General features: G+C 37.5%; 1 protein-coding gene across 1 annotated transcript; it reads left to right on the top strand.

Moving 5' to 3' along the window:
- Window positions 1-3,902: 3,902 nt before the first annotated feature.
- On the top strand, window positions 3,903-21,745 carry LOC135692117 (coagulation factor XIII A chain). Its single transcript, XM_089112133.1, has 17 exons — window positions 3,903-3,959; window positions 4,799-4,861; window positions 6,152-6,182; window positions 11,242-11,364; window positions 12,609-12,714; window positions 12,841-12,949; window positions 13,253-13,672; window positions 14,216-14,334; window positions 14,940-15,041; window positions 15,731-15,905; window positions 16,323-16,461; window positions 17,045-17,148; window positions 17,761-17,928; window positions 19,039-19,392; window positions 19,736-20,036; window positions 20,330-20,381; window positions 20,880-21,745. Exons 2-17 carry the CDS (start codon window positions 4,849-4,851, stop codon window positions 20,967-20,969), a joined length of 2,406 nt encoding a protein of 801 aa, XP_088968259.1. The 5' UTR covers window positions 3,903-3,959; window positions 4,799-4,848; the 3' UTR covers window positions 20,970-21,745.
- The last annotated feature ends 21 nt before the right edge of the window (window positions 21,746-21,766 follow it).

The raw sequence follows: 21,766 nt of genomic DNA, 5'->3' as shown, positions 1-21,766 counted from the left end.
CTGAGTTTCCCGATATGGTGTGTAAATTACTTGGGGGTTCCCTGTTTGTACATTTATGCTCAGTGGGATTTCCGTAATCGTAACCGTTACTCCTTCTTTTTCTTACAAACTTTACAAACGGTAGCAAAATCTTGCTCCGACAAAATTATAGATTTTCTTCCTATATCTTCCGACGGGTGGGCTAATCAACTCCGACGGGGTGGGGGGGCTGTAGCCCCCTGCTCCCCTCTGGCGCCATCACCGTTGACCGGTAAAAGTACGCTTGCGATATACACTGGTAAGAAATCCAGTGGTAGACTTTTCGACCAAAACATCTAAAAATGGCAAGGAATCATTTTCTTTTTTTTCAAACGTAAACTGGAGGGCTGGGTGTAGGCTATTAAGGTGTTTTAGAACAATATGACACTCAGCACCAAATATATCAAATATCAAAATATCACACTTAGACAAAAGTTAAAATTGTCGCTAAATGCTGTCAAATATCAGTTTCAGGCTTAAAACTAGCTTACTTACGTGCATTGGGAAGAACAGATTCTTTGTTGAAAAGTTGGGAACTAGGCTTTGCAAAATGAAAGCTGCTCGTGAAAGGCAATTTACCCGAATCTTATAAATACGTTGTTTTAAATGCAAGTTCAGGGCCCTCTGTATGTCTTAGTTTTAATGCTCGAAGAAATGTGTCAAACTTCAGTTAAATTTTAACATGCATTTAAGCTTTTAGAGCTCTGTCGATACGGCATCTAGCAGCCCATGACATACTGGTAAACAGTAATTTTTATAAATTTACATTAACATAAGAGTAAATATAATCTTGTGTTGGAAACAAATAGCATTGATGGTTTTGGACATTGAATTATTATTGAACATGCTTGCAATTCGTAATATTATCGTTCTGTTGGAAAAGGGCCATTTTGAGAGAACAAAGAGCGTGGAAAAGATTTTGCAATTGTACCCCCCCCCCCCCCCCAAAAAGCCAAGTTGGTGGCACCACCATTGATAGAGTTGTTTCTTAGTAATCTTAAAATACTTACATAAAATTCTGAATCGAATTTCTATTTGAATTAACAGAAAAGATTTCCCATTGAAAATGTGTTTAACATAAAACTTGCCGAGTCATTGTAATATGAAATGTATACATGAAATATACGTTCAAACCTTATCAAGATTTGATAGCGGGCTTGAATGTACTGTGTTTTACGATAAAATCTGATCTTTTCACAGTCTTAAGATTCAAATGTTCTCAAATTACGAAGATCTTAGCAAGAGCAGTTCTTCGAAATAACGAAGAATGTTGCACAATAACTGAGAAACATTATCCAAAAGAATAATATGACACTGTGTATTTCTGGCATTACCCTCATTCAAAGGAGGGGAATTCCCAGTGTTTGCCTGTATGATAATAGAGTACCGAAGTGATGACGTCACAAGAATATATTCTTAGAATTTTTCACATTTGATCCCATAACTTGAAAGAGAATCACGAAATACCTCTAAATTTGCAAAATCAGTTGATTTTGTTACAAATTGGCTGAGAAATGGCAATATGAGCACAGGCTCTTGCCCCATCAAACCTCTGTACTTGACTTTATGACCAGAATAACAGTAATCCGTTAGCAAACTTGAATTGGCCTTTTCTCGCCCAATTTGCAACATATTTAACAGTTTTTGCATATTGAGAAGTATTTTATGCCGTTCTTTCAGATTATGTGGCCAAATTTAAGAAATTCTAAAAATATATTTTGGATGACGTCACACTTCGGTACTCTATCACATAGAGGCATAGATATTTTCACGCATATGTGGCTTATACTGTAGAATATTGGAATAGCAAAGGACGCTATTCTAATTAATAAAATTCGGACATTTCGAGGTAACTTTTTTAGAAACAAAACAATAATTTCAAACTGAAAAGAAGCTATTTGCAACCGATTTGAGGTGGTTTTGTTCAAAGAAAAGAAATTGATAAATATTGATTAAAAGTACAAAAATACAAGAGGAATATTGCTCTGTGTTTGCCTATAGAAGTTGCTTGAGGAAAACAGTCAAAGAATCTCTTTAGAATCGGCAGTCTAGGCCTATCTCATTTGTGCCAATAAATATTTTCATAGCATAAACCCTGCCCAGACCCTAGTAAATTCAACCCGAATTCTAGCATGACAAGGGCGTTACGTGGACAGTGAAAAGCCGGTTTTTCAATTTCAGGTTTAGCAATTACGAGATGTGGCCCAATTTGCAAACTGACGTAAAGAAAAATTTTGATACCCATAGAAAATTGGCCAAAGCAAGGCATGAAGTATGTAGCAAAATTCTTTCACCGTTTTTAACATTGGGAAAACCACTCAGTAGTTCAAGCGAATGAGCATCAAACAGATACTTCAGAAATGGCTGCAATGAGGAAAGTTATTTCATCTTGATAATACGGATTCAGAGAAGTGGTCTAAGTTTTCCTAGAACTAGGAAACAATTATGAGACGATTATAACAAAAGTAATTTGAAACCTGGAAGTTGTTGCAAGGTTTTCCAACTGTTTTTTAAATCATTTGATAATTTAAATTAGTTAATTCTGAGATAGATTCCTGGGTATAGAAATCGTTTATAATCCGTAGAAAGGGCAGTATATGTCAAGAAAGTTTTGATGGTAGGTCTCAATCACATCGCTGGTAGTGATTCAAGCAAAATAAGCAGGTTTACGTTGGTGGCATAACTAAATTTTAGGTCTTTCGTTTCAATATGACTTTTGTTTTGTTGTGCTTTTTCTCGGTTTTCTGTTTTGCTATCTATCTTTCGATTGCCATCTTCTAAACCAAAGCTAGCCATTTGCAAACAACAAGTGAAAAAGAGAGATTTTGGAATTGTAGCAATTTGGACTAAACGAAAATTATACCGAAATTGCTCGACAACGAGACAAAATGATCTCTAAATATTTTAAAACTAAACATTTTAGTGTGCTTGCAATAGTTGTTGAACCAGCCCACAAAAATTGGAATAATTTCCAAACATTGAAAATCCCTGTAATCGAAACGGTGCCATATCACATGATAGCTCTATGCAAAATAGACGATTTGATAAAAACCTTGGCTTTATTGCGCAACTAGGAAACCCAATCAAGAAAAACTGCAGAAAAGCCCAGGAGGAGCTTTTAAAGGATTGTGAGGAATTTTGAACCGTGGAATGGATCTGCAACTTATGATAACAAGACTTCGTGATTACACCCTCCTGAATGGCGATGAAATGCGTCGAAATACGCTATATAAAAACCAGCATGTAGAAACAATATTAAGTAAATAATTGTAGAAAAGAACAACATTAAGAACATTTGAACCCCAGATCTTCCAGAAAACAAGAGCACTGAGCCACAGCAAAACGTATCTGGTTCTTATAAAAAAAATATTGCATAAACAGATCTAGAGAAACCAATAAGCAATTACTGAAAAATTAAACGCTTATTCCTGTTAAAACATACCTGTAAAGAGGAAATGGAAAATACTAAGATTTCTATCTTTGAGCAAGCATTGAATGTTAGATTTTAATTTAAGACAAGAAATATTAGAATGGAAAGAGATAACAGAAAACAAGCTTTTTGTTGGGAAACTAGCATTGAGACAGTCATCCGATAGTTCGAAGGGGAAAAGCAGAGAAAGTGCTAAGAGATCTTACGCATAAATTACCAGGTTCTATCCATCGCGGTTGTCAAATTGTTTTTTATTATTTTCATAACATGACTTCTTTTCCGCAAACAGCCCCCGAAAAAAAGGTTTCTCAAGCACCCTTGAAACATGAATTTTTTGTTCCTTGTAAAGAAAGATTGTACTTTGATCGATTCCCTTCAATTGGATTCCCCTATTAAGAGTTTCGAAGGGGAAAAACGGAGCAACCACGATTTCCCCTACATCGAAGATCCTGTATAAATAGCGAGCAAGGAACACAGTATCGCACAATTCATTGGCGAGTGGCAGAACACGGTGAGTGGTGAACTTTAATGCGTGTTTTCTTGAATTTTATTCTTTACTAGCTAAAAGTTATATTAATCTTGATTGGTATTAAAACCACATAATTTATCAGGACACGCGGTCAGAATGCTTAATATAAATGAGTTCTATGGCACCACAATACAAATAATCCCTTGCATCTTTTTTATCAATGGGTTCTTGTTGCAGTCGTTTCAATTGTATTTGTTGTGAGTTCACGTTCATGATCAGATGTATTTCCAACTCTTCATGATTGAGGAATGAAACAAAGAATAAGTTAGAAATATTTTATAAACTATCAGATAGCCCATGTTCTTTTCATTGTAATCTGTTTTAAATAGTTCGATACAGAACACCTGTATTGAAACTCTTGAGCGACCGGATCAATTCGCCATCTTCTTCCTTGCTGCAACTAAAACATCAGATCGAAGAAAACAACAACTATCCCTTTAGCTCTACGCATATAAATTATTCATCATTTTACAAATGAGCATCAGATTCGTTGGATATGTAGCAGAGAAAAACTATTTGTTCGCTGATCAGCGAAGAGCCAGTTTTACAAGGACATGAAATGTAAAGTTCTCTTTGTTTGCAGATCAACAAATTTCAGCGAGCAATTTCGTGTGTATTGCTTTTTATCAACTGACACCTGCAGCTTGTGGCTGTTGAATGAATATTATATAAATGAGGTTAATAAGGGCCTTTGGTGCTCCTATTCTTAATCTGCATTGTACACTACAAACTACGTGCTTTAGGCCCGTTTGTTTTTAGTAAACACTTCATGGACTGGTTGATATTTTGCTTTCAGTGTTAATCTTGCATATATTTTACAGGAAGACGATATAAGAAGTTTGGATCTCCACTGCGACAAACCTAACGTAAAATGCAGACCACGGGTAAGTTGATTCAGAATTCAGAACAAGATCTGCCTAAAGAAATTCCTATAAAATAATGAACAATATGATGTGGAGAACAATATCAGGTTCTAAGAGATTAATATAGCATTTGACGATTCTGTGTGGTTTCCTGTGCAGTCCACTCGCGGTCACACAACCATAGTCGTTGTTATTTTCTCTTTATTAATTTCAGGAGCTTTGGCACTCTCAACGTTTAAATACAGTGACATATGCATTAAGGTTGTCACGTTGCGTAGACACAAGATAACTGCAGATTCGATAATTGACAAAATTCAAGAGTGAACGAAAGAAAGTTATATGTAGAGTGGAAAATTGTCCACCATCGCGAACTCCGGTTTGAAAATGCCTGCTTTTTTTAAAATACTATTGAGTTATAAATGATTTGGTGAGTAAAAGGAAGTTATATCGTTAATGGGTTATTTCACACCGAGTTGGCTTCAAGGCTAGTTTGAGTACCAACGTAAAATTCTCAGATGTACAACAAAGTATTTGGTGCTTTTAAGAAAGCAACGCCTGAGATTGTCAGCTGGGATAATGGATGGGATTATAAAGCCAGGCAAAACAACGTATTCAAATACTCAGTAGATGTGTCTGAAAAGACACGATAAAACAGGAAAAAATAGCAGCACCAACTTTAATAATAATAGCTAATTGTGATTGGAGGGTTGAAAATAGTAAGTGAAAATTTTGAGGAGTACAAAGGACAATATGCAAATAATTAAAACGGCTTTTTTGAACGAAGAAATTTTGTTTCAGACTTTATACCTGGCAAGGATCAAGGGCGCCGAGAGGTTTCGGTGACCCTGGGGCAAAAAAGACACAAAGCCCCTGCGAGAGAAGCAAACAGGAAGTTTTGCAACCACATTTTCTTGATAATCGATGCCATTTTAGAGGAGGAAGATGCTGCCCTTTCAGTTGCTTCAGTTCAGTACTCTGTTAGAAAGAAATAAAGCTCAACCAAGCAATTATTGAGGGGGGCTGAGACTTCCTAGCCTCCCTTTAGACAGCCTTTTTAATGGAACTTCCTTCATTTTATACCTCCATAGTGAGGTATAAAAAATTCTTTTATTTGCAAATTCCGTTTAATAAAAGATCAAAATATTGAAAACATGGATTTTTGTTTTCCTGGAACTGAAACGGAAGTGTTAGCGTTTGCAAAGCATAGCAAGGCTTTGAAATGTGAGAAGGTTTAGCAACGAAAGCAAACCTACAACCTTGTAAAGTTCTTGATCAAGTCATTGTCAAGAAAAAACGAAATCTTCGTTACAGATCAAGAATTCGAAATTCTTGTTTCAACAATGTTAGGGAGTATAGTTATTGCATTACATCTACCCCCGGTATTCGCCTTAAGAACATTACGTAATATCCACCTTTATATATAATTCTGTTTTGTTGTGTTTTGGTTATTCTGTGATAGATCTCATACAAGTAACCACTAGAAGTATTCTCTTATTGAGTTTCGACTCTGGCTACATTTCTATCACAGAACCTATCTCAGCTATAATCAAAATGGAAAACAAAATAAAAAGTTTCAACGGCCAAGGGAATCTTACGGAATTTGTGACTAAGGTAGAATTACATTCAGCCCTGAAAGGATTTACAGGAGAGAAAAAAGCTCAGAATTTGGCAAGCAGATTAGAGGGGCCTGCCTTCGATGTTTACCTTCGTTTATCTGCAGAAGAACGAAAAGATTTCGATCAAATAAAGGGGGAGCTTCTCAAAGAATTTGAGAAAGGCCAATTAAATCGTGAAGAAGCAATCTTTGAACTGTCTAATAGAAATCGTCTACAAGGTGAGTCTGCTCTAACATACTCCTACAAAATAATGGAATTGATTAAACTGGCCTACCCAGGCTTTGACGACTCAGCTCGAGCAATTCTAGCTAAGGATTATTTTGTTCGTGGACTTCACCCTGACATGCGTTCTGCCTTGAAGGCAATGGAAAAATTCCAATCATGTGATGTTAAAGCCCTAGCAGCGGAAACCGTACGCTTAGAATTAGCTGGTGTTAAGTCAAACATGACAATTGCAAAATGCCATTCAGCTAATGCAATTAGTATTGACAGTGGCGATGAACAAATACATCCCACGGTTATTGATAAAATAGCTGATAAAGTTGTTGAAAAATTGAATGCGATGACAACGGATGATCAATCCGGGGGTAACAATTCATCAGCGAGTGGCGTAAATTACACATCCAATCAACCATTTCATAGGGGCCGCGGGACCCCTTTTGGTCGCCGTTTTCAAAACCGTAATCGGGGTCAGGGCCGTGGTTCACGATTCACTGGAAACTTTCGTGGTAACAACACCCCCTCACAACAGAACAAATGCAGGTCATGCAAAAGCGTTGATCATTTTGTTGCAAGTTGTCCAACTCGATTTTGTCAGGCCTGCGGCCAACAAGGCCATGACAGCTGGAACCCATCCTGCCCAAACTATCAGTGACTAACCGCCAGTGCCGATATTTTTCAATCAGAAGACCCATGTTTAGTCGTTATTGTTGCAAAGATACAAACTGTAAACACTCATGTTATGTTAGATACGGGCTCTGGCACATCAATTATTGACTTAGGAACTCTCAAGAAAATCGGTTTGGACAGTGAAATAGATAATAGTTCGCTGAAAACTCTGATTAATGCTTCGGGTGAAAAAATGAAAATATTGGGTGCTGTCACTCTCAACGTCCAAATTTCTAACCTGCCACCCCGCAAACATGTTTTTCAAGTTCTAGACTCAATTAATTACACAAATATCCTACTTGGCAGGGACTTCATGCGTCTCTTTGGCTCAGTCAAATTTGATTTTGCTCAAAACAAAATACAACTAGGACCTACATCTATCTCTTGCTTATCAACTCAGAACGCCAGTGTCCGGTTATGTGAGGACACCACTATCCCTGCTCGTTCAGAAAAGGTTCTCTCAGTGGAGTCTACCACCGATAACTTTATGTTGACTGGAGATTTTGAACCAAATCGACTGCCAAAGTCACGTGGCTTATATATTACTAGATCTCGCGTTGTACCCAACATTGATGGCATATTTTGTATTACTGCATTGAATGTCTCATCGTGTGATGTGGTTCTTAAATCTCAAACTACGATGGGTACCTTACAACCAGCCGGAGAGACTATTTCCTCAGCCAACATAGAAAGCAGGGCCTCCAGTTTTAAAATTGATGATGTTGACATAAACTCAAAACTGTCTGCCCAGGAAAAGTCACAACTTGAACAATTGCTAATGGATTACCAAGATGTTTTTGCTGCTAACACAAAAAAGCCTCAACAAACACCACTCGTTAAACATCGAATTATTACTAATGATGCTTTACCCGTCAACCGCAAACAACATAGAGTTCCGGTTGCTTGGCAAGATGATTTGAAGCAACAAGTTTCCGAAATGCTGTCCAATGGAATTATTCGTCCGTCAGCCTCACCATGGAATGCTCCGGTGTTGTTAGTGAAGAAGAAAGATAACAGTATTCGGTTCGTATGCGATTTTCGTGGCGTAAACGATGTTACAAAAAGGGACACTTACCCCTTACCTCACATCAAGGACGTCATCGACAAAATGGCAGGAGCCCGATATTGGTCTACATTAGATGCAGCATCTGCTTATTGGTCTATTCCGTTAGTGGAAAGCGACAAAGAAAAAACTGCGTTTTCTTCACCAAACGGTAAATTCGAGTTCAACGTGATGCCATTTGGACTCTCCAATGCAGGGGCATCATACCAGCGCATGATGGATATGTGCCTCGCTGGCCTTCCATCGGACAGGACTTTAGCGTATATGGATGACATAGTAGTATTTAATTCCACGTTTGAACAACATATTCAGGATTTAGCTACAGTGTTTGATCGTCTGCGATCTGCCAAGGTTTCTCTCAAAGCATCAAAATGTGTTTTTGCTTCGGAAAAAGTAAATTTTCTTGGTTATGAACTTTCATTTGACGGCATCCAGCCTCAGCAGCGCCTGACTGAGGCCATCAGCAATTTTCCTCCACCAACCACGAGGAAGGAATTGAAGTCATTTTTGGGTTTAGCTGGGTTCTACCGAGCTTTTATTCGCAATTTTGCAACAATTACGCAGCCACTCAATCGTCTCACAAGTGATAATGTTCAATTTGCGTGGTCAGAGTCTTGTGAGTCCGCTTTTTGTGAAATAAAACGTCGATTAACTTCACAGCCAATTTTAGCTTTTCCGAAACTTAATGAAACTTTTATCATCGAAGTTGACGCCAGCGATTTTGCAGCCGGTGGTGTTTTGTCCCAAAAGGGATCCGATGGACTTTTACATTCGATAGCCTATTTTTCCACTGCTTTTAACAGTTCTCAGCGAAACTGGGCCACCATAACAAAAGAAGCATTTGCTCTGATACTGGCCATTCGTCACTGGCATGTGTACTTATCTGGTACCCCATTCGTTTTAAATTCCGACCACAACCCTTTGGTTCATCTTCGCCAGCAAAAGGATCCACGTGGGAAGTTTGCTCGCTGGATTGCAGAGCTAGAAGAGTATGATTACACCGTCCAGTATATCCGCGGTAAAACTAATATCAAAGCTGACCTACTCTCACGCAACAAAAATGCCTCTTCTACACAACCGAATTCACTATTCGATGACAAAATTTACGCAGCCTTCTTCAGCGATATTTCTTTTAAAGAACAATTATTGGAAGAACAACAATCAGATCCAGTCATTAATAGTGTCAAACATGCTGTAGAAAATAAAACACGGATTTCACAAGGTCGCTTCAAGAGAATCCAAAATCAACTCCGAATAGAGAACGGAGTTTTAACAAAATCAGGTCGTCCAGTTATTCCAGCATCGCTACGCAAATTCGTTATTGCTGAAGTTCATAACACGGCACATTTTGGTACTGATAAATGTTATGCAATTTTGAAAGATCGTTTTTTCTGGCCAAGTATGTATGGCTACGTAAAGAATTTCATTTCTCTTTGTGTACATTGTCAGCAAACTAAATGCAACACTGCCCCTCCTAGAGCACCTCTAGTCGACATGGTCACCCCTGATGCCCCAATGCAATTCATCTGCATCGATATTGCATATATGCCGAAAGATAACAAAGGTTTCGAATATTTTCTGCTCATAGGTGACATTTTCTCTAAATATATTGAAGCAGTTCCGTTAAAAGATCAAACGACATCCTCGATTATTGCAGCACTCTTGTCTAAATGGATCTACATTCATGGTATACCATTATATATCCTCAGTGACCAAGGATCTAATATAGATAGCCAAGCATTACACGAACTTTGCAATATATTTGGCATCGAGAAACGACGTTCATCCGCCTACCACTCTCAGGGAAATGGTTTCGCAGAGAGAAATATTCGTAGCGTCAAGGACATGCTTCGCTCTGCCCTCTTACATCGTTCATTGAACCAATCCAAGTGGTCTACAATATTGCCTGAATTAATTTTTGCCCTAAATACGAGTGTCAGTAAGGCCATAAATCATGTACCTTTTGATATTGTGTTTGGCAGATCTGCACGCCTCCCTATCGATGTTCTATTCGCTACTGCTGACCATACTCCGATGGATTCTAACACTCCTACCGAGTATGCAAACGATCGCAATCAAACAATAAAGACGGCCTATGATGTTGTAATCGACAATCTCCAATTAAGTAGATCAAATATGCAAAAACAATATAACAAGAATATTCGTTTTAATGACTTTCCCCAAGGTGCAAAGGTATGGCTTAAAGTAAAGTATTATAAGACCGGCGAGAATCGTAAACTAGCTCCCCGTCGCCGGGGTCCATGGACAGTCCTTCAAAAGTTGCCTAACGGAGTAAACTTTAAGATTGAAAACGACCAGACTAAAGAAACGAAAACCGTTCATCATGATCGCTTAACACCAGTTGCCATGGACAAAAACACAGATCGTCCAGTTCAAGACGTGATGTTTCATGATCGTTCCTTTCGTCAAGATGATATTCTGGATCGTTTCGCATCAAAGACAAATGACTCTGAATCTGATGAAGAAAGGGTGTATACCAGTTCTGACGAAGACTACACTACCGATACGGACAATGAGGAATTCCATGATGACAATGAACGACCCTACAGACGATATAATTTGCGGGAAAGAAGAGCACGTCATTTTCCCGAGAACATTCCATGGACAGCTATTCAGTTATAGGAAGGGGGAAATGTTAGGGAGTATAGTTATTGCATTACATCTACCCCCGGTATTCGCCTTAAGAACATTACGTAATATCCACCTTTATATATAATTCTGTTTTGTTGTGTTTTGGTTATTCTGTGATAGATCTCATACAAGTAACCACTAGAAGTATTCTCTTATTGAGTTTCGACTCTGGCTACAACAAGTGGAAAATTTGCAGCTGGGACGGATGCTAAAGTGTTCATCAAGCTCTTTGGATCAGATGGAGAAAGTGATGAAATTGAACTTATAGATAACACGAAAGGGAAGAAGCTTTTCGAAGCTGGAAGGTGTGTATTAAAAAACTTCTTGTTATAGCATTTTTTTCGTGCTGGCCTTAATTGTCTGTTGATTGCGGAAACATTCTTTGCATTGAAGGAGTTTGTTCCATTCATTAACTGCGCTTGCACCCTAGATAACTCCATAAAACAATGGAACTTCATAAAGTTTAGCATGGCAAATGAGCGGTGTTTAACCCATGCCTGTACTTAATCCATGTTGTAAGGCAATTAAATGGTCTTAGCTGATAGAAAGAAGAATCGCAAACAACAGTTCGAAGGGGTATGACAAATGCAACATGCCAAAATATAATGCCCGTTGTCTCAGGCAGTCGTAAAATTCCTTCAAGCTTTATTTCGAAGTAAATTTTACAGAAAAGCCGTCAATAGAAAATCCGGTTAAACTCTAATTATGAGCAAAATGTTTTGAGATATGTGCACCATGTACTAAAGGTTTGTTACTTGTACAATCTCACAGCCAATTTCTTGCTTTCTCTTATAACGTGTTCTCTCAAAAACAAAAACGGGTAGCATTATATACCCTGGGTGCCAGAGAGGGTCGGTGAATTCCACTGTCTTTGGCCCACTCTGAAGGCTCCTGTACCCAAGGTAGGTATTATAGAGCCACTGGCGATAGTCAATCACTGTCAAATTCAGCCATCCACCTCTCCAACTCAAAACAATATTGCTTTACTGCAAAATGACGTAAGAGATTACAAAGTATGCTTTTCAATTTAGCTTGTGCGGCTTTTGCCTTTTAAAAGAAGTAAATAGTTTAGAAAGATAAGCAGTTCTGGGAAGCGTTGTATGTCTGCCAACGAAACATACGGCTCTCAACAGGGGACACAAATTTTAACAGGAAGTTCGCAAGAGCATCGCACCAGAAATGCAAACTTTATCCAGAAAAGTAACATTAGAAGCAACTTTGATACAGACAATAATAAGCAAAGACAAAAAAAGGCAGAGGATATATATCATATTATAGAAAATACTTAAGCTATTCGGCTACTTAGTTACTTTAAGCAAATGAAAAAGTTATTCCGAGAAAAATAAAATCATTAGATATCACAAAACAATGACCACTGGCATATCAAAATACCCTTGAAGCCAAGGACAAAATATAGCTAAATCTTGTAAATACCTTGAATATCTTATGTGAATTATTTTAAAAGATAATATGACGCGATTATGAAGATGAAATGGAGTTTTTAGTGCAGTACAGAATAGGTGCAGTACTTTGTTGTTCTCTCTCGTAGCGATGACAAATTTACTGTCAAAGTTGGCAAGGCAATCGGGATCATTACAAAGATAGCTGTTCGACACGACGATTCCGGGCACTTTTCGGGATGGCATTTGAACAAGGTAACAACACGACTGTTTTTGTGCATTATGATTGCCCTTACTGGTGCCGTAATGTTCTCGTTATAATCAAAATTTTGCATCTAGATCTTTCCCTTGTAAAGAATTCTATTGACACCTCTTCATCAGGTTACTATCAAAGACATAACAACGAGCAGAAACTACAACTTTCACTGCAACAGATGGCTAGCAAAGGACGAAGGCGATAAAAAGATTGCAATTGAGATCGAAAACCTAGGTAAAGTGTCCTTATTGTAGTAACAACTGCTTCTTAGATAGATATATAAATATATATATATATAGACGAGTTGAATGTTTCAGCGCCAAGTTGTCTGATGAGGTACGTGCGAATGTTCAACAAGTATGTTGACACTGAATCACTCTGTCCTTAAAGCTAGGTGTCATACCTATATGCATTACACGTCCACAGAAAATCAATCTAAGTAGAGATAGAAATTCGGTTTGCTTTCAATAACTTGTATTAAAATGATTAGAATCAAGAGAAATGTCATTTATATAAGAAGTCCTGCTCCTGTTTTAGCCCTGCAGATCGTCAAAGTTGATCAGAAAGATGAGAAAAACAGGCCTCTGCATAACACCATCAAGTTTATTTCAAAGCAGCTCATTGTTCGAAGAGGACAAGCCTTCTTTATAGACGTTCATTTGACTAGGCCGTACAAACCAGAAGAAGATAACTTCTACATCTCGCTAAAGACTGGTAATAAGCCAAGAGAATTCGATAAATCGTTTGTGCATATTCCCAAAGTCGAAGAATTTGATGCATTAAATCAGAAATGGGCCTACAAAGTAATTGGCATGAAAGAAAACATTCTGAACTTGGAGGTCAACTGTCCGGTAGATGCACTGCCAGCCAAATATGAAATTGCATTTGAGGACGACGATGATATACTCTATCAACATCCAAATTCGTTGTTCATCTTGTTCAACCCATGGAACAAAGGTATGTACGAGTATCAGGATAAACGAAGCAGTGAAGCACGGAAATAAGTTGAATGTCAACGATTATGCTTCAAATAAAAATACATCATTTTAAATCATATGGGTATTCGTAAAGAATGATGGCACAACTTTTCTTGCATTTCATAGAAGGCATTTTATAATTAAAGCTATTCACATTTTTACAACAATTTATATTATAATATCTTGAATCTTCTAAGGTGATTACTTAATAAATCTCCAAAAAAATTTATCCGACATTAATTCTCTGTGGAGATCCGAGCTTCTTTAGTATTTCTATGCTTCTTCGTGCTATTTTAAATATAACTGTTATTTTGACTTGAACATGACCTTATCATAGCTTTTTGATTGGGTAAGTTCGGAGGCTCGTGTGGCTAAATCCCATGCAAGTACTAATAGATTCAAATGAATTTTTACAAGTAGAACAAATTCATAATATTTTCTTAGATATTATCCATAACCTCACAGTTTATTTTCATGACGTCATCACCAGTCAACTTACCCACAACTATATCTGTTTTTACAGCTGACGATGTTTACATGAAGGACGACGAGGACAGAAGGGAATACGTTCTTCGCCAACACGGAGTTATCTACACTGGAAGCAGCAAGTACCAAAGTGGAAAGGACTGGTACTTCGGCCAGGTAAGATGGTGAGGTACCGCAGAAGCTTGAGGTTGCTAGAGCCTTGAACCGGACCAGGGGGCATTGGGACCAGGGGGCATATGCTTCGTGTTTCTAGGATAACAGTAACCCTGCAAGTCAGTAAGAACATATATGGCAAAGTTCTTTAAAGACTTATTGCTAACAATGGGCCTTTGCGAGCGTGGCGACGGTCCAAACAATGGCAGTAAGCTTCTACGGATTAACCAAATTTGTTTTCAGACAGTCTAAAAATGCATTATGGGATGCTTGCGTAGCGCAATGGCTCATTGTTAGCAATGAGTCTTTAAGCTGCAAGTAGATTTTTGACACTCAAAAATGTCAAGAAACTGAAGTTCCATACCCCAAAGCTCACCTTGCGTCCATTGTCAAGACAGAGAGAAGATGGAAATTGTTCTGTTTGAATATATTACTAATGTAATAGTAACTAAATATTCTTCTTTTTTAAATTTTCACGATTTAGAAGATTTTCACGGTTTAATGTAGAATAAATGCTACAGAAAATTTAGAGATTGACGTTCTAGGAAATCAGTAAGTTAAAATCCTTTCGCAAAATGTTTACAAGCAAAAGCTTTTTCTCGCTACAGTTTGAAGACGTATCCCTCGAGTGCACGTTCTATTTGCTGAGTCTGACGAAACCATCGGGTAGAGACAGTGTAATTGAAGTTACCAGAAGGATGTCATCGCTGGTAAGCCATGTCTTTTGCTTTTGCTTGTGCCACGGGATTCGTAAATCAGAACTGCATCGCATAGATATCATGGCATTCGTAAATTAGAACTGCGTCGTAGAAATATCGTGAAGTCAAAGTCAACGTAAGCAGCGACCCGCAGATTCCTTTGATTCAAAGTTCAATAATGTGCACATTTGTGTTTGGTTGCCTTCAAGAATACTTGCAAATTTCTCCGAGAAAAGAAAATTTTCCAATCTTATAGGTCTCAACCTTGACAACTTAATATTGTCGTTTCACTTTGTACGACTGCTTTAAATGCATACAACTGTGTTTGCTTACATGATCATGTTCAAGTCAGTGCAATTTTCTAGAATGTTTCATTTGTATGCTTGATGGAACAGTAGGTTTATCATTTCAATAAGGGCAAGGTTGACTATATTTTGACAGAAGTGGGAGGCTATTAACCCCAATGTCCTCGTTGGATCCACTGCTAGGCTTGAAGTCAGTCGAGGAGGTTCCTCTAAACTGAACTTCCCTTGTCGAATGATTTGTAAAACTTCCCAAAAGGCTCTCTTTTTATGCTGCAAGTAATTATATATCTCCGATGGAGTGACATTTCATTTACTGTTTCATATAAACAGAAAATTGATTTACACTTAATTTTGAATGGTATGTTGCTGTTATGATCTGTCTAACTACCCTCGTAGGTAAACAGCTGCGACAATAGAGGTTTGCTGGTTGGGAACTGGTCAGGTGACTACGAAGGCGGTAAATCGCCGCTCTATTGGACAAGCAGCCCACCAATATTTGAAGAATACATGAAAGAAAAGAAGTCAGTCAAATTTGGTCAATGTTGGGTTTTCAGCGCACTTCTCACAACAGGTTTGTCATTTTCTGGGTTTTCTTTTATGCAACTTAGTGTATTTATAAATAAATGAATCCACGTGCTTTAAAGGAAATAATTGCAAGACTTTGTTGCTAGGACCAGGGATGTTGCTAGATGTTGTGCTCAAGGGATTTTGTCAGGTTCAACTTGCAGTCAAAGTGGGTAGGCTAGGTCAGCTTTAGGAACTCATTCAGTGTAACTTCACAGATGAACTCTGGAATGGGGCGAGACCAGTCTACAGCCAGCTGTTTGAGGGTCAGCGGTTTTGGTATTCCATCCTTCAGGCAAAACTCCTCGCTTTTGAACGACATTTTTATCGAATGTCTCAAACACAAAGCCCCTTAAAGCCAGTAGAAAAGGCCCTGCCTAGAACTACCAAGCAATGAAATTCTAATCACACTTCTTTTGTTTAGTGTTGCGAACTCTCGGGATTCCATGCCGCTCAGTGACAAACTTCAACTCGGCACATGATACCAATGCCAACGTCAGCAAAGATATTTACTTGGACGAAGACGGCAAACAGATTGATGGCATGACGTCAGACAGTATTTGGTATGTATTGCTTAGATAAATGATGTGAAAAAATATGAGTTAACTGTAATGACGGCCATTCGTGAAGGTAGTGATTGTTTTTCTAAAAAATTCGTGGGGGGGAGGGGGGGCAGTAGTGCTGTGTCACCAAGCACTGCAGAAACAGATTCCAAACTGTCTATTTCCCGCTTCTTTGATATTGATTTCTTTGCCAAAAACCTTGGCGAAACATTGCAGATGGATTGGCTCCAGGGGGCATTTGCCTCTCCTTTCCTTTTCTAATAGCCCCCAATATATACAGCGCACAAGAACCGGAATGTGCAGACTTCAAATATTCAACCTCATAAAGACATAATAACCCAAAAACTTTTTCTCGAAGATTGTTGGAGAGAGTGAAATAAAAATTTATACTCGTTACAAGCAAACATTCATACCAGTCTCACAAAATTATAAGTATGATAAAAAATTAAGCTATTTCAAAACTTTGCTAAGAGGCAAGAGAGCCAAATCGGCCACATGAAGAAAAATTGCAAGAGGCAAACCAAATATTGATTTTCACTAAAAATTAGAAGTTCCATAGACTAACATAGAAACATCCCAACAGGAACTTCCATTGCTGGAACGATGCATGGATGGCAAGGCCAGATCTTAAGCCTGGGTATGGAGGATGGCAAGCAGTTGATGCAACTCCACAAGAAAGGAGCGAAGGTAATTTTTTGTATTACCTGTCTTGAAGCGGGAGCAGACAGAACTTTTCTAGCCTTTTGCAAGGAAGGACAGACCAAAAGGCCCCTGCAAAACGTTCTGGCAAATCCGATTTAAAAGATTGAGCCTGGAGATCAATAAGGCATTTACTGTGTAATTATTGTGTAAACCAACGTTAAATAAAGTGAATAAAATAAGAATGAAGCGTAGAAATTAAAACTGTGGATACGTCACACTTAGTTGGAATAGGCTTTGTACTTGGAATAAAACAGCGTCTATGAAAACTTAATCACAGGCAAGCTGATGCCAAAATACAAGTCATTAAATGATTTGCCTTGATCAAACCAAGTCCATGTTTATAGATAACATTTTATCCAGCTTGGATTCTAAATCGTTAGTTTGGCCACGAAAACCAATCCTTTTCGTTTCTAGTATTTTCTTAAAATCAGAGAAAAATTGGCCGCGAAATGCACACAAAATTAATCTGTAAAATTCTAGCAGTACATACTTGTACATAGCACGGTTAAACTTTTATGTAAGTATTAGCATATGAAGATTTACAACCTCTTGAACATCGAGAATTTGAATAAAAAAATGTATCATGCATATTTCAAGGCAAATATCAATGTGGACCATGCAGTCTTAAAGCGATCAAAGAAGGCGAGGTAGATTTCCCTCACGATGGCAAATTCATTTTGGCTGAAGTGAATAGTGACGTGCTATATCATCAGAAGGACGAGAATGGCAAATGGGAAGTGGTGCGTGCAAACAGAACCCACGTTGGTAAGACTTGGCTTTGTCTAGATTCGATTACCTGAACACGTAAATCACTGCTGCCTAAAATACATATTCATTTATGGAATGTTTTACATACTTTTCCTTGATCTTCTGCCTTGGCCTATTCTCAATACAACAGAACATCAGTCTCTTTGTAGTAATTGTCTAAAAATATATAAACTGCTAACCCCAATGCTCAAAAGAGACCTCGCGCATCCATCTTTGAAGTCAATCCCAACACATCATTCTTGAGGACCACGAATGTATGGTACCTTCATAGACTGCGCCAAATTTTGGGGTGAAAATTTCGAGCTTTGTATTAACGTACCGATGAAGACGTCATCAAAATATGTTTTTAGAACTGTTCAATTTTGACCAGATGAGCAGAAATAACAATGAAAAGCCTCTAAATGTGCGAAATCTGTTAAATCTGCTACATATTTTCTGAGATATTGCCAATAAAAGGTTTGAAATTTGCTACCGGATTACTGTAAATATGGGTTGGGACTCATGTGACTGTATCTCAGACAAATTGCAATGGTCTAAACGTAATCATGTCCTCCATATTGTCACTGTCCATTGCCTCCGTTCCGTATCCACAGTAACGTAATCAACAATCGTGTCACGTCGTGGTCACCATTTATAGGATCGCTGATTGACGATGTTCCTATACACATTTAGAGATGTTTTATGGTGTTCTTTCGAGCTATATGTTCAAAATCAAGCAATTCTAAAAATAGATTTTCGTGACGTCATCACATTTACATTTTATTCACTGATCGTTTTAAGAAGGCGTTTTCATCAGTATCTAGTCTAGCTTCTGCTTGTCATTTTTCCAACTGCTATTTTTCCAAGTTTTTTTCAAAATTTTTAGAGTATCATGGCTTCACATTCATGCAACTCACTGAAACTTATATACAAGGCTCGACATCTTTTATAAAAAAACTTGGTCCACTCCCCGAAGCTGTCATGCCGACGCAGTCCTTCAAATCCTCGGCCTTGTTATAAGATGCTAGACAAAAATAAGATCTCTTGATATTTTTGATAAGGTAATCTAAATATGAGGGGTGTTGTTGTACAAATTCTCCCATTTTGAATTCAATATCTACTTTACAGGCAAGAAAATAAGTACCAAAATTGTTGGGAAGAGGTCAAGACAAGACATAACAAATGAGTACAAATTCCCTGAAAACTCAGTTCTGGAAAGAGCAACAGTGAGAAGAGCAATGGACAAGGCAGGAAACATGCATGTGAGGAGCACACCAAAAACACTTGAAATGAAAGCGAGGCCACAAGATTCTATCATTGAGATTGGCGACGACATTAATGTCGATGTTTACTTGAAGAACACAGGGGAGCAAGACCTCACGCTTAAACTGATAGTCGGAGGAAACATCGTGAGGTACAACGGGGTGTCGAAAGGTGAGCTGGGATATAAACGACTCAATGAGAAGATCGGTGCACAAGAAGGTGAGGTTATTTCAATATAAATAAACTCAAACTTCTACTTTCTAAAGTCATTGATTTACAACAGGAGAATGATAGATTAAAGGGACTCAGGTAACAAGCACACTCAAGTATTAAAATTGGCAACCAGATAAAGGAAGATTCATGAAATAATAGAAATAGTTATAATATGGAATACTCTTATAAATATTTTTGGAACTAACAATGAAATATAAGTAGGATTTTGATCTTATTTACGTGACAGCAATGCAACAAAAGATTTAGAAAAGCTTGAAAAAGCGTATCGAGATAAAACTGTGTAAATATCTCATGTGTTTATTTTCTTTTGTCGAAAATTGAAAAACAGATAAGAAGATAACAGTCAATTTGAAAGCAAGTGGGTACATGGGACACTTGAATGAGTATTCCATGATTCGATTGTTCATAACATGCACTGCAAAAGAGACAAGTCAGGTCTGCACAACAAGCAAAATCGTGGAAATAAGGAAGCCTGAACTCGTATTCAGAGATGTTCCAAGCGAGGTTGAATTAGATAAAGAAGTTACATTAAAGGTTCAATTTGCAAACCCTCTTGACGTTGCCTTGCAAAATGGAATGATTCATCTGGATGGCACACTGATGAAAGAAAGAATTTCAGCAGAATTCAGGTAAGCAATACTTAGTACCGATTGAAAACTTTGAAAACAAAAATAATGAAGGGAGGAAGAATTTCAGCAGAGTTCAGGCAGGTACTGCTTACTACAAATTCTACATTTGAAAATAGAAAATTAAGAGGGGTGGTAGATTTTCAACAGAGATCAGACAAGCATTGAAAACAGGCTTTTGACATAATAATAAATATGTTTTTTACAGCCAAAAAAATAATAATGAATACGATATTCTTCAAAAACTTCCTGTAGTTATTATTCCAATGAACTAACACGTATTTGTTCCATTTCAGAAACATTGGTGGAAAAATGTCTTCACAACTGGCTATCAAGATCACCCCAAATGTAAGTTTAAACAATATTGTAGCAAGGCAATTTCTATCAATCATTACTCAGTGTTTCATGTAAACCTTGATGAAAAGTAAGTACCCGGTGCATGATGTATTATTAAATCACAACAGTGATTGAGGCATTTTACCTGATATTTAAAAGCTCACTTCTTTTTTAAAATCAACTCCCTCAATGTAAGGAGCTGGCTAGTTTTCATACTGCTCGACCTGATGACGTAATTAGTTTACCCTAACCCTAACCCTAACCCTAACCCTTACCCTTACCCTTACCCTTACCCCTACCCTTACCCTTACCCTTACCCTTACCCTAACCCTTTACTTGAAATAATTAATCATACTAATTTATGACTATTGATCATGCTTATTTATGACTATCAGGTCGAACAGTATGGAAACTAGACAACTCCTTTAATGTAATGTCTAAACAATGTCTACACGTACCTACATTGAATAGAAAACTGTTTCTACTGACATTCAAACTTTCAAATTTTAGACCAAGCCGGGTACAAGAAGTTTGCTGGCAACATTCAGCTCAAAGCAGCTAGCAGGATTGCACGCTTCACTCAACTTCAAAGTTGTCTGAACTAACAGCAACTAACAATGGGTAACATTTACAGTTTTTGATTCAACTACATTTATTCAATGTTTGTGATTTATTATTACGTATCTTCAAGTTAAGAATTAGCTCGTACAATTGTTATAATCTTAACCTATCAACTGAGGTGCATTCTTTGAATATAAGTATTTAGGAGGCTTGCAAATTTGATTTAGAAAGACCATTTGCAGCCGTTTCTTGAATCAGGTCGAAAAACAAAGAAATTATACCTATCCTATCCACTTGATAGAAATACCAGTTTTTCTACATAAGAAAACAATACTTTTTAGGTCTCCAGAACGAACTTGTGTCCCGATTGCCAAGAACATCTTACTATTTCAACTAAATATCGCCTATTCATTATAATGCTAATCAAACATTAAGATAAGACATCAAAGCTGCTGTCTTGAGCATAATAAACAAGGTAGCCAACAAAAATATTAAGAAAACTATGTATGAATACAAATTGTTACAATTAGGAGTCGAATAAGAATGTATTCTAAATCTATGCATTGGCTCAGAAATTGGTGAATATCTGGAAATTCTTAACTATTTAGAAGATTTTTGTCAAATGATTGTCTCTGCTTTTCAAGTATCCAAAAACTTCGTATGATTGAGATCTTAACATTTTATACTATATTAGTTCTACTACTGACTTGACATATTGAAATTAAATAATAATTAAAGTAGTAATCAACAAATCTTGATTTTTTCTATAATCCTATTCTGTAATTTTCGTGTTTTAGATATCGAACTAGACTCAATGCTATGTACATTTATCAAAA

Source organism: Rhopilema esculentum, chromosome 13 (genome assembly GCF_057945365.1).
Source record: "Rhopilema esculentum isolate cy_ngs chromosome 13, ASM5794536v1, whole genome shotgun sequence".
Classification (NCBI taxonomy): domain Eukaryota; kingdom Metazoa; phylum Cnidaria; class Scyphozoa; order Rhizostomeae; family Rhizostomatidae; genus Rhopilema; species Rhopilema esculentum.
The sequence above is the reverse complement of the archived record's forward strand: the minus strand, read 5'-3'. Positions and strand labels throughout refer to the sequence as shown.

Excerpts from the sequence above, each read along its gene's own strand:
- LOC135692117 (XM_089112133.1), top strand. Across the intron at positions 6,183-11,241 it reads GAAATTCTTGTTTCAACAAT|TGGAAAATTTGCAGCTGGGA; the intron begins GTTAGGGAGTAT and ends GGCTACAACAAG. Across the intron at positions 14,335-14,939 it reads AGGACTGGTACTTCGGCCAG|TTTGAAGACGTATCCCTCGA; the intron begins GTAAGATGGTGA and ends TTCTCGCTACAG.